The sequence below is a fragment of the Dermacentor andersoni genome, chromosome 3, assembly GCF_023375885.2.
Source record: "Dermacentor andersoni chromosome 3, qqDerAnde1_hic_scaffold, whole genome shotgun sequence".
Lineage (NCBI taxonomy): Eukaryota > Metazoa > Arthropoda > Arachnida > Ixodida > Ixodidae > Dermacentor > Dermacentor andersoni.
Window position 1 is genome coordinate 196,383,257 of NC_092816.1, and position 13,096 is coordinate 196,396,352.

Below are 13,096 nucleotides of genomic sequence, written 5' to 3' on the forward strand. Positions count from 1 at the left end.
GGAACACAGGAAACATGGTTTGCTATAAACGCTGTTATCAGTTACATCTCCACATCCTCCATAATTTTCCATTGGCACCTTATGAAATAATTAGGTTAAAAATAAATTAGCAAATAACGCATGCTAGATAATCCTTTGTGCACAAAAGGAAAATGAGACATCCACCCAATCGCAGCAATTGTTACGATTGGGTAGATATCTCATTTTCCCTTAATAATTACTTCCCTCCACCTTGCACTTGACCGAAGTAATTTCTTTTTCAGAAACTGTCGAAAAAAAAAGATAGAATGGAGTGACCGTTTGTCGAATAACGTGAAGCACAACTGGGGAAAGTGGAGGGAAGATGTGCCCGTTGTGACATGATTGATGTTCAGTGTTTAGTTACGTTAACAAAGAACCATGCAAAACCACTCTTCATACCCTTGATACTCAATACTCAAGGCTAGCGGCTCATGGAGCAGACATAGACAAAACCAGCGTTGCTACGAAATTAGTCATTGCGAATGCCGGAGCTGCAGCTGTTAAAACGCTGTCCCTTCTTCGCTTAGAGCTCTCGGGATCATTGACAATGGTCAGTTTAATGGACGCATTGCAAATGAAACTACCTGCATCTAGGAGAAGTAGGCGGTGGTCAGACTCATCTATTGTACTTAGATCGATCAACCCCACAGCAGAAAACTGGATGACCTTTGCAGAGAACAGGGTTAAAGATACTCAAACTTTTTGTCTGCACGGAACACTGGTGGTATCGTCTGACTAAGTGTAACACAGCCAGCTTAGTTACCCAAGATACATCTGCAGAAAAACCTCTTAACAACGCTCAGTTGGCGAAAGAAACCCGATGGCTGCGTAAAACGAAAGAGTTGGGATCACGTGAAATGTTTTCAGCTGCATAAATATCGGCAAAGGAGGTGACGAATGTTGACCAATAGATGCAAATTTTCAGGCGAAGCCTTGTGACCTTTTAGACTTGTCAACATATAAACATACTGTAAAAGAGCCTTTGTGGGTTCGTCGTTTTGTTCGTTTGGCCAGACATGTAACCGTGAAACTGTACGTACCTCTCACTACAGATGAGACGAAAAGGGCACGAAAGCTTTAGACAGAGAAAGTCCACTGTTATTCCCCGATCATTCAATGCGCTCTTCAATCTGCATGTTTGCAACCTACACGGATAACCAATATCTGAAAGTTGGTGCATGACCACACAACGCGAAGTTCAAAATCTGTGAACAACATCATATTGTTCTCCTTCTAGACCAGACATTTGCGAGACAGTTGTTAATAGGAGATCACCGCATGCTTATGCAGGCTGGAGTACACCACCTTTTAGCACAATTACGTGAAAGTACAAGAAATCAGAGGTCGACAAATGTCGAAAACGTTTGTACATCGCTACCATAGACATAGAAGACTCGAAATGAAACCAATGGTGGAATAATTTGTGCTTTTGCGACAAGACAAAATGACAGTTAGCATTTTAGCGTCACTGGTTTATTCTTCGCAGGACTGTTATACTATCGAGCAGAGCAGGAGTAATTGCACTCGAACATCGTCATCTTCCTTTGCGCAATCACAAGTGCTTTTCACCTTGAACGCGTTGAAAAACTGAGTACATGAAATTTTGAATTAGCAAGTGAGTTGTTTCTGTTACCTCATTGAGCATTGTACGAAAGAATTACGAAACTACGACTGAAGAGCTAAAACGACGCTGGAAGTGACGCCAGGGGACAATTGATGCTTTTTGGAAAATGTGCTACCAAAAAATATTCTTCTCTTGCCATCAGCTCATAATGTTAAATCCACGTCGTTCAGCGAATTGACAGTCCGCCATGGTGTTTTCGTAATCAAGAAGAAGATTCTAAGCTCAATGTGGTAGATGGGAATTTTTTAGAGACTTTTCTAGTAGGAGACGCAATACCTCAACAGAAAGTGCTGAGGATGGTGGGGGGAAGAAAAAAAATCATCGGATATTCCACTTTGTGAAGGTTGTTGACCAGCGAAGCTGTTGAGCACAGACCACGGAGGTGACGGAATAATTTTGAACAAAACTACGAACTAATTTATTGCCTTGGCGGGTGGTCATCGTGACGAAAGGTACGCACACTCATTTATTGTCCTGATCCGTGGTCATTATTTCACGCTCAACCGCACACACATTCTTCGATAATGTCAAACCAATGCACGTACGCCGCTGTGTGGTAGGTTGGGCCGGATCGGTGTGGCGTCTCAAGGGATATGTCTGCCACACAAAACGCGTAAACTAGAGTGGAAGAAGTGTATCTGTCCGGTCGCTGTCTTTGTGTGGTAGTCTAATTTTCCTGGTTTTTTGGACATTTATGGTTACCATTGACGACGATTGACTAACAAGACGTCGGGTGAAATTTCAGCGAGCCAGGCGCCTTATAGGTACGACATTTTTTTTTTTTAGGACCCGGCTATTACCCTTCCACTACGGTGGTCGGAAGCCGAAAACATCGTCACGAGCCTTATGCTCGTCCAAGTGTAGCAAGTCATATGAATAATGCTGCAGGCCATAGTGAAAAGCCTGGTACCTTGCAAGCGTCACAAAGCTTCATAAAGCCGGCACGTTCGCTTCTCCACAACTTGGAATCAGCTTCGGCGAATTCCGAAATAATGACTGACGGTGAAGCCGAGAGCAAGAAACTTCGTCTAGAAGACAGCAAGTATGATGATACAACATCGAAATATGAGCTAAGTGATGAAGAAGAGATGCGTGAAGATGCAGCATTTACTTTGGTCACGTATAAGAAAAAGCGAGCAGAAGGCATTCCGGTTGTCTTTCACCCAACAAGTGGACGTACTACTTTTTGGCAAGTAAATACAAACCGAGTGTCTGCCCAAATAGTTTCCGCAGCCAAAGAAAAAGTACAGTCTTTCAGAACGACCAGAGGTGGAAGTTTTAGTGTCGGCGTCGCTTCCTTAGCATCCGCAAAACGCATTTTGATGCTCTCATGTGTAGGCGGCCTGGAAGTCAAGCCCTTCATCCCAGACTCCTACACGCGAAAGGCTGGGAAAGTAAGACATCTGCTTCTGCAGTATACAGACGAACTCCTAGAGTTCTTGAAAGACGCAGGAGTTATATCGGAACGCAGACAGATAAGGTATTCCCGCCAAGAAGATATAGCAGTAAAGTGACATCCGCTTCAGACCGTAATTCTGACTTGCAGAGACGATCGCCTTATTCAAGGAATAATTTACTTGGGCTTCACCAGTCATCCTGTTGAGGATTACCTAGGACCAGCACTTCGCTGCTATATTTGCCAGATATTTGAGTACATGTCGAAAACCTGCCGGAGCACACGTCGATGCAAAACCTGCTCAGAAGATCATGACCACAAGGAGTTTAAATCACTTCGTCAATCTAAATGTGCGAATTGTGCGGGGAACTAAGCCGCCTCCTTCTGAGGCTGCCCTATGAACAAGGCAGCGGAACAAATCCGTCGATATGAACTTATCCAGGGAAGACAACCACGACGAAATGAACCCGGTCCCAACCTTTAGATTGTACATCCAGTACAATATCACCCGCCTCAGCGCGCACCGGAAACACCACAGACAAGAGAACCAACAAGCTATTCCTCCGCAAGAGAACAAGCAACAGTGCAATCAAGCCACAATTCAAGAGGTTCACAGTCAAGCGCCCAGTCTTAAGCATCAATGCTACGGAAACCCAGACGACAACAGGCAGAAAGTAATACACAAGGAAGCTCCACTATTCGCACACATTTTTTTCAGCTACCTTATGCACCTACTCCAGATGTAACGCCAGCTAATAGTGAAGATAACACCGCATCGGTGACAACTGATTTGGCCAATGCTTTTCGCAGCTCTTAAGGCAATCCTATCTGCTCTGCAAACAGCCTACCAAAAGTGAAAGCCTTGTCGCCTCTAGAAGCACTGTTATGTCAACAATGCGGGCTAAACTGCGGCATGCCGTACATGAAAAACCGCTATAAAAATGTTTCCATATTTCAGTGGAATGCCAACAGTCTTCGAAGGTAGTCTGCTGACTTTCGTAATCTACTTGTGCAATACAACTTTCAAATACTTTGCATTCATGAAGCGGGAATCAATGATGACTTTCGCCTCGCAAATTATGTGATCTACAAGACTTCTCGTTAAGGTGCTGTTAGCATAGTGCTCCTGTGCGTCAGAAAGGACCTACCATCTTATCAAATTCAGTCCAGTGATTCAGACTTCCCGGAATTCATCGCATGTAAGGTATCCTTTGACAAGCTCTGCATAACAGTGATTAATCTTTATCTACAACCTTCAAACCGGATTTCAGTAGAAGCGCTAGTGGATATCTTCAAAATAGCTCATTTTAAAGTATTCATATGTGGCGACTTCAATGCACACAACTTCATCTGGGGCAGTGATCATTGTGATGGACGTGGTAACGTTATTGAGTGCGCCATAGATAAATGCAACTTGACTGTTTTGAACGATGGCTCGCCAACATTTCTTTGTGGATATAATTATTCAAGCTGCATAGATGTTACCCTGTGGTCAATTGATCTAGTAAATGGTGTGGGACGGACAACAGATATGGAAACACGCGGAAGTGATAATTTTTCCCATCCTTTTATATCACCCTAGCCTGCACTATGATATGAAGCGTTACAGCAAACTAACCAACTGGCAAGCTTTTCGGTACCGCCTAACGGATCAAATTAATCACCATGCAAATATGTAACAATTTAAAGAATTTTTGCAGGATAACACGAACATATGCGCAAAGAAGGTCGCAATTCCAAAAGATTATGCTGCAGTTGATGGAAAGTATGAGCACCTAAGAGCCATCAGACGCCGATCCAAAAGAGCGTACTGACGGAGCGGAAGTTTAGAATTATACAAAAACGCTCAGAAAATACATAATGTAATGCGCAGACGCATGGAAAATTTAGGCAAACGGCGCTGGCGCGATTTCTGCGGCACGCTGTCTCCATACACGTCTGTCGCACGAATTTTTCTAGTAATTTGTTCTTTAAGCGGACCTGTAATACAGAGCTTCCCATCTCGTGCTCTCGCTGTAGCTCGGGACACGTGTGAGATAATAGTTGGATATGAATTTTTTGAGCTTATTTCCACACCTGCTCTTTCATCGCAAAGTGCACAATTTGATATTTCAGTAGTGTTAGCTAAGCACAAAATTACTGCTTGCTACTCGGCCCAACATCCTCAATTAGATCATACTTTCACATTAAGCGAGCTTCAATGTGCAATCGCAGTATGGAGCCAAGAGTCCGCTGCTAGGCCGGATGACATTACGTACAATATGCTAAGAAACCTCGGACCGACAGGTACGAAGCTCTCTTAGAGATCTATAATAATGTATGGATAGAAGAAACTGTACCTGTCTCTTAAAAAGTGGCTCGAATCATACCAATTTTAAAACCGGGTAATACGCCCTTGTGCCTTGAATCCTTCGGGCCAGTTAGTTTGACAAGCTGTTTATGCAAAGTAATGGAGAAAATGGTTGACTCGTGACTTCAATGATGGTGTAATAAAACGGATGTGTTATACAACTACTTCGATGGTTTTAGAAAATATAGACGCACGATGGATGCAATATTAGACATAGAAACCTGTGTGGAACACGAGCGTGCATGTGGAAATATGACGATAGCAGTATTCCTTGACATCAAGAGGGCATTTGACACTATTAGTCACCTTCATGTTCTGTTAAGTATTTTAGAACTTGGACTGTCTGGCAGGTCCTTGCGATGGATTTCTGTATTTTTATCAGGCCGGAAAATATTTGATCAGACGGTTGAAGGAAAGAGTGCTGAACATGTCAAACAGGGAGTACCACAGGGAAGCGTACTCAGCCCCTTTCTTTTTAAAGGCTTCATGGTTGATTAGACGAGAAGACTGCAGTTAAAGTTTTAACTGTATGCAGATGATTTGGGCATCTAGGTTTAATGCTCAACTACTTCAGATGGCATTGCAAGACTGCATAAATATCATTAACCAATTTTTGAGAAAGAGAGGAATGGTTCTATCATACGCAAGAACAGCTGTATTGCCCTTCACTCGGACGCACGTAAAAAATTTCACTCCTTATCTGGAAGGAAACCCTCTAATGATTGTCACACAAGATCGATTTCTTGGTATAACACTTTATTTGCAGCTATCCTGGGCACCCAACATAAAAAAACTCGAAAACGAGGTCAATGCCATAGTGACTGTACTCTGAAGACTTGCAGGCACATCATGGGGCGGATCAGTATCGTCCATGCTGGCTGTTTACAATGCATTAATACGAAAAGAAATTACGTATTCCGCGCCCATCCTACACGGACTTTCCCGCACGTCAGAAGAACGACTTCAAAGACTATTAGCTAGAGATCTACGCATATGTCTAGGAGTTCCACGAGCGACTTCTAGCTCCGCTGTAATAGCTGAGGCTCGCCAATCACCATTTCCTGTTATGCGAACTACATAAACATGCGGACATTATGTCCGTCTTCAATCACAGCATAAAAGTCACCCACTGGCTCTAGACATAATGAAACGAGGGAGAAGTTATCTTCATATAGGAAGTCGATAAAATCTTCACATATTGCCAAGAAATGAATTTTGGACCTCCGACGTCGAATATCCTCCATGGCTGCTTACAGGTCCAAAATTGCAATTGTCAGTAGACGGGATATTCAGAAAAATAGACATGTTCATTCAAGCTGCTCAACAACTAGCACTTTACCAGATATATATGCGGTATTCAGGATACACACACGCCCGTCAGATGGCTCCAGTACAGCAACCTGTTAACTTCACAATTCATAATACCGCACCTCAATAAACAAGAATCATTTAAGTTATATTGTGCGATTTCGCCCACGACGGCTGAACTGTTCGCAATCCTATGTGCGATAAAATTATTATTGACAGTAAGAGATGCGCAAAAATAAGTAATTTTCAGCGATTCACAGGCTGCTCTAACATCACTCTGCGGCACAAAAGGGAAAACATTCAGTGATAGTATAATATGCGAAACATTTGAAAACTTCACAAAGGCAAGCGCAGCAAAACATGCAATACTATTCTAGTGGATACCAGGGCATTGTAACATTCCTGGCAACAAAGCAGCCGATGAAGCAGCATGACAAGCACACATCAAAGATGATGCGGTTCCACTCTCAATGTCGAAGAATGAATTACGCTGCATTATAAGGACAACGTCTTTCAATATATGTAGAAACACTCGGTTTGACCAGATCCTGAGAGCTCGGACTTATACAATATTGATCCGTTTATTGAATTCAAAGTTTCATTGTCATTAGACGGAACTATGGAGACCCTTATTCATCAATTAAGGCTATGCACTGCCTACACAAAACATTTCTTACACAGAATTGGCCGTTCGTAAACCCCCGAATGTGAGTGTGGGATTGTAGACGAAGACATGTATAAACTCCTTCTAGATTGCCCACATCACGACACACCAAGATGCCGACTTAAATCAACCCTAATTAAATTAGACCAAATACCTTTCAGTTTGCAGAAACTTTTGGGTGCTTGGCCAACACCGTCTTTGCAGAACAGTGCTTCAAAAGCACTAAAGGCTTTTCTTGAAGACGGCGGCATTGTTGGACGTTATTAACGCTTTTATTGTTCCTTTCATTTCAATGTCGCTGTATATAAGCATCTGTTTGTGAATTATGTTGTGTTGACTGTTCTGTTGTGACTATACGTGATAATGTATTTACACGATGTATTTACCAACCGCTGACTAGACTGTTATTAGCAGACAGTATCGTTTGTATTTTTGAGAGCTTTATATACATAACTGTGAAGACATTTACCTTGTATAGTGTATGTACCATGTGGCTCTTACGTCACAGTCTTCCTGTGAAAACGTTGCGTGGTAACTCCTGGTGCTTGGGTGAAAAGGTTATTTGATATGTAATCTTGAATGCTGTATGTTGTATGATGGAAACCATACAAGAGATAAGGAGTAGCCAGCGCCTTACATTGTGCTTCAACATCTCCTTATATCATATCAATAAAGGAAACGCGTACACCGCTCCCTTTTTTGTTATCGACACAACCACATTGAAATCACCCACAACGTAAATAGGGGTAGTGTCATCTCAGCTAATTCACGCAAAGTGAGTAGCCATGAACCTTACGGGACTAAGAGTCGTTGCATTTTTTTTCCTTGCTTACGAGGGTATGAACCATTGCTCACTGGGTTATTTATTTATTTTATTTATTTATGGTACCCTCAAGGCCCGAAGGCATTACAGAGGGGAGTGGGAAAACAGGAAGCATAACTATGAAGTACGGAAAATAAGCGATGTAGCGTGTTAGTAATTCCTAATTATACAGAACTATGTAATATCTTGCCTAACGTTTGTAAGTAAGACAGACAATGTAAACAAAATAGCATCTTGATAACTCCTGTTAGTACAATGTTATCCAGTGTCGTCCTTAGCGCCTATAACTACGGCAAGTAAATGAAATAACATGTTAATAATTCCTAACTATACAATGTTAGCTAATGCCTTACGAAAGAGTTTGTTGTCGACAATAGATACAATTTCACAAGGAAGGTGGTTCCACTGCTGTGATGATCTGGGAAAAAAGATTGACTGAAGGTGTTATTGTAGCCTGTTTGAAGTCCGACCTTATGGCGATCATCTATGCGGCTCGACAGGTAATGAGGTTGAGAAATGAAGTTACTGAGAAGGGAGGAATGGTAATAAAATTTGTGAAACAGTGTCAAATGTGCTATTGTTCTACGAGATGCAAGTGATCGAAGAGATTGTCTTTCATTGATGTTATGCTAGCGGTACGGTCCTAATCTGAAAATATGAATAGGACTGAATTATTTTGGACAAGATCCAGTGAGGAACTAAGGTTTTCATGGTGTGGGTCCCACACAGCTGCAGCGTATTCCAACTTAGGAGCCTTGATCTTATGAGGCATTGATCATGACAGTTTTCGACATGCTGCTGTGCATGTTGCATTCGTGATTAGAAGGAGCTTAAGCACTGTTCGCTTCACTTCGCTGGATGCTTTTAGCCTCTGCTTTACGGGGCTATGAGCCATTGCATTTGTTTCTTGCTTAAGGGGTATGAGCCAGTGATGACGATAGTTTTGTTCACGGAGAATAAAATGCATGGTACCCTAGCCATATACAGCTTGGCTGTAAATGTTCGACAGGCTATAAAGCATCTGAATAGGCTGGACAGAGGAAATTAAGATTGTATGTCACGGCATGTGAATATTATAGATAGAATGCTTGAACCATAAGATGACAACGAAGCACCCGCAGGAGAAAACGTGCCTGTCTGTTACTTATACAGCTTCTTTCTCATAAACGCCACTATCGGTGGGCAAGCAATTCTATGGCTTCGTTCTTTTGTAAAAGGCCCATCAGCATGTAATGAGCGCCGTTGCCCTAAATTTTGGTTATTCTTTGGGGGGGGGTAGTATTTAGTTGGGGCAGCCGATATATGTTTTACTTCGCCTAATATTGTCCCCGGCAAGCAGCTGTTTTATTCATTCCCATGGTTGTTCCTTAACATCATATTTCTCGATGTAGGTAACTATAATGGATGTAGCGCGCATAAACACCCACTTTGTTTCATTTTGTATTGTTTTTCACCGGTACCCCGAATTACCAAAAAGGTATCATACAGGGCTCCTCCTTTAAACCATTGCTTTGAGTTAATGATCAGTATTTACGGGAAGCTTTTGCAGCTCCATAATTTCTGTCTATTCACTGGATGTTCTTAGCCTCTAGTAGCGAATTCTGGTAACCAATTTCAGAGGGATTCATGGCTGGTTCGTCTTGGTCATATCAGCTTAACAGGTAACTCCATGACGTTAAAAAGGACCTTGGTTGTATCCTCCTAACGAATAAAGGCACTAAAAAGATTCCCATTCGTTGGCTGAAGTTAGGGCTTCCTCAAGTTCTACTTATCCTAACATGACTACAAAGCCGTCATCTCGTCGATAAATTAACAGTAAGGACATTTTCCTAATGGCCACATAGTTCTTGTTATAGTTCGCAGTCTGCCTCCGACCGTGTCTGAGGATTCCGAAGCCCATCATTCTGGGACAATATGCTTAACTATATTAGATGCGAGTGATTCATATTGATACACTTTTCCAGCCATGAAGTTTACCTATTCACGCCTTTGACCGAAAACAAGGGTTACCTATAGGAAAATTTGTAGCTACATGCTGTGCTCCTATGTACCGCTGACCAGTTAACACAAGAAATGGGAAAATTTAGAAGGTGGGGCGTTTTTTTTTTCCTGCAGTACAATAATAACAAATTCTTACTGGTGTTCATTGCGCTTCCTACGAACTATCCTCACTGGGAAAGTTGGTACGCCATTGCAAGGGAGCGACGGTAGCTATAGGCAGGTCTCTGTTTCCTTTCTTCATTTAGTCCTTACGACACATCTCGATGTGTCATGTCTACGTATATGCCGAAATAATACCTACATGCATACCCTTAAACATTCTTTCCGAGACACCATTGGTTATCGACGAAGCAAGCCACATTTCCTCCGGGACAGCTCACCTTCAAGCTGTATTGTGGCGCTGACGTTGGTGAAGAACCTGGCACAATAACATCCTGGCCAAATTAGCTGTACTCTATAGCGAGAAAGTGAGGAGGCCAAGAATCACCGAACAAAACCACGCGGCTGACATTGTGGCAGAACTAGGAGGAATAATTCAATTCCTGTATGCGATATCACGCTCTGAGGCTGTTGGGAGCTCGGTTTAGCGGAGGCAAGCAATGCACGTTTTGACAGCTTGAGAACGGAGAGTCGACTGGCTTTATTCAAAAGTAAAAGCAGGCTTGGCTAGTGGTTGGTGGTGACGTCCCGTCGGGCAAGCAGGGGGCAATGACCCCCAGGGCGAGGCACGGCGAGGGGAGGAAGGGGCAATGACCCCCATGCCCATGATGAGGCAAACTGGGTTTCCGAGGAGCGGGGACAAACAACCAAGTGACAGGCAGTCGGTACAATCTCATTAGGAGTGGCATATGAGTATCATAAACAGTAGCATATGAGTAACATATGAGTAGCATAAAAGATACTGAGTGCTGAGATAAGCAACCTTAATCAGTGTTTGGATGGATCAAGTAATACAGCGCTGTTTGGCAGTAAATACATTGCCAATAAGAGTGTAGAATTAAGGGATAGCTGGGGTGCAATGAGCATTCCTGAAATAGTCTCAAAAATTGATAACATAAACTTTACGGTAAATGAAATATGAAGGGCGCATTATGGGTGCTGAAACTTCGGTGGTTGTTCAACTTGTTACAAGTTATCTGCAGTTTGCACTTCTCTACTCTTGTTAGGGTAATCAAGTTTCTGACTTTTTCCTTTACAGGACCAAATGGCGTGCTCAAGTGGGACAACAACTGGATTACATTCATAGACGCAATGATTCACAGTAGTAGCCTTGCGTACCACAAACGAGCGCTGAAGCTTCCCGTAAAGATAATTTCCTGCCGCATCGACCCAGCCGTTCACATGGAGATGACTAGGAAGGCAACGGAAGCAGGTGGGTCTTAGACCATACAAGTTGTTTAATTTGAACAACAGGTAATAAATGCTGAAATGATGCCTGTGTTATTTGTGCACTCCAAATGAAGAGACAGAAAATCAACGGAAATAGTGGGAGGTTAATCAAAATATGGCGCGGGGACAGAATTGTGTGCCAAGGTGGAACAATTTCGTTCTTTTTTTTTTCTGAAATACTATGGTGTTACGCGAGAAATGTTGACGAAACTGAAAACAGAAAGACACTGCGCGCATGCACGCACGCACATAAACGCACACACACAGAAAGAGAGACAGATAGACTGAGAGAGACAGACAGACACGCAGAGAGAGACCTCTTCGCTTTGACATTATGTAGAAACATATTTACCATAGGTAAATTAGCTGCGATAGAGTGCCGTAGCGCTTACCAGGAAACTGATGGCGTACGATGCTCGCTGTACCTGCGAGTTGCAGCGTGCCGAAACATCCGAGTCTTCTATACTTAGTTTGTCTTACTAAGTTGTCTCCGCTAAAGTGTGCAGCGTGGAAGGGCGGAAAATTCTTTCAAGGTTGCTAATACTCTGAAATAACCGTGGCACAACACAAGCGAAAGTAGGGGATTCATACTAGCCAAAGCACTTTCGCTAGCGTACAGCTCATTTTGCACTACCCATTCCTACGATGGGGGCGTAGTAGTCGCTTTTTTGCAGCGCTGCATGGGCATCGCAAGACGCCTATGGCGTAACTCATGTGAGATTGTAGTTCTGGCAGGTAGAATCGAAAATTTTAATGACTAACTTTAAGCATTATCAATATTTTCAATATTGTCAAATCAATATTTCAAATCATATTTCATATTTCAAATCAATTTTCGAATCAATATTTTGCGGCGAAGCTATTCCATTACCCCCACTACCTAATTTAAGTATAGCTGAATCACTCTAGAAGCCGATGCGAAGGATAAATATTGCTCTACATAATTCAAATTATGCTGCGCACATTACGTCACCAGCACACGTGGCTTGCATAGGTCATCGTACTGATTCATAACAATACTGACCCTCACTTTACAGGTGTGAATGAGTGTGTAACGACCGGCGTGAGTGGATGGGAAGTAGTGCCAATGCATATGAGGAAATTCGAGCTAGCGAGTAACGTACAGTTAGGTTGACGTGAGTACAAACACTAGTGAGTGTACGTCATATGAGTGAAGGTGTGTAGAACCAACATTGGGTTTGAATTGGCATGGACGCGACTGAACGCGAATAACTGTAAGCGGAGGCGAGCATAAGCTTGAGTGAGTGCCGATGAGCACTAGGTGATGTGACCAAGAACGCGAGTGTCCGAGGGTTTCAACAGACCTTGAACGCCAGTGACATTTACTGGACGTGAGTTAGTACCTGTCAGAATGAGCGGGCGCGAATGGCAATGTGGTGCGAAATGAGCAAGATCCTGAGTTAATACAGATGAGTGCGACTGCACGTAGAGTATGAACGTGGGTGAGTGCACGCAGCAGCGGGTAGACTTGAGTATGAAACACAAGTGCGTGGGTACCC

At 42.9% G+C, this 13,096-nt stretch overlaps 1 protein-coding gene across 1 annotated transcript in view; it reads left to right on the forward strand.

Annotated features, from left to right (window-relative positions):
• The window catches only part of LOC126524387 (fatty acid synthase-like), a 270,389-nt gene that overhangs the window by 137,540 nt on the left and 119,753 nt on the right, over positions 1-13,096 (forward strand). Inside the window, exon 14 of the mRNA XM_055067059.2 lies at positions 11,386-11,559. Coding sequence (XP_054923034.2) covers positions 11,386-11,559 — 174 coding nt within the window. The remainder of the gene's footprint in view (positions 1-11,385; positions 11,560-13,096) is intronic.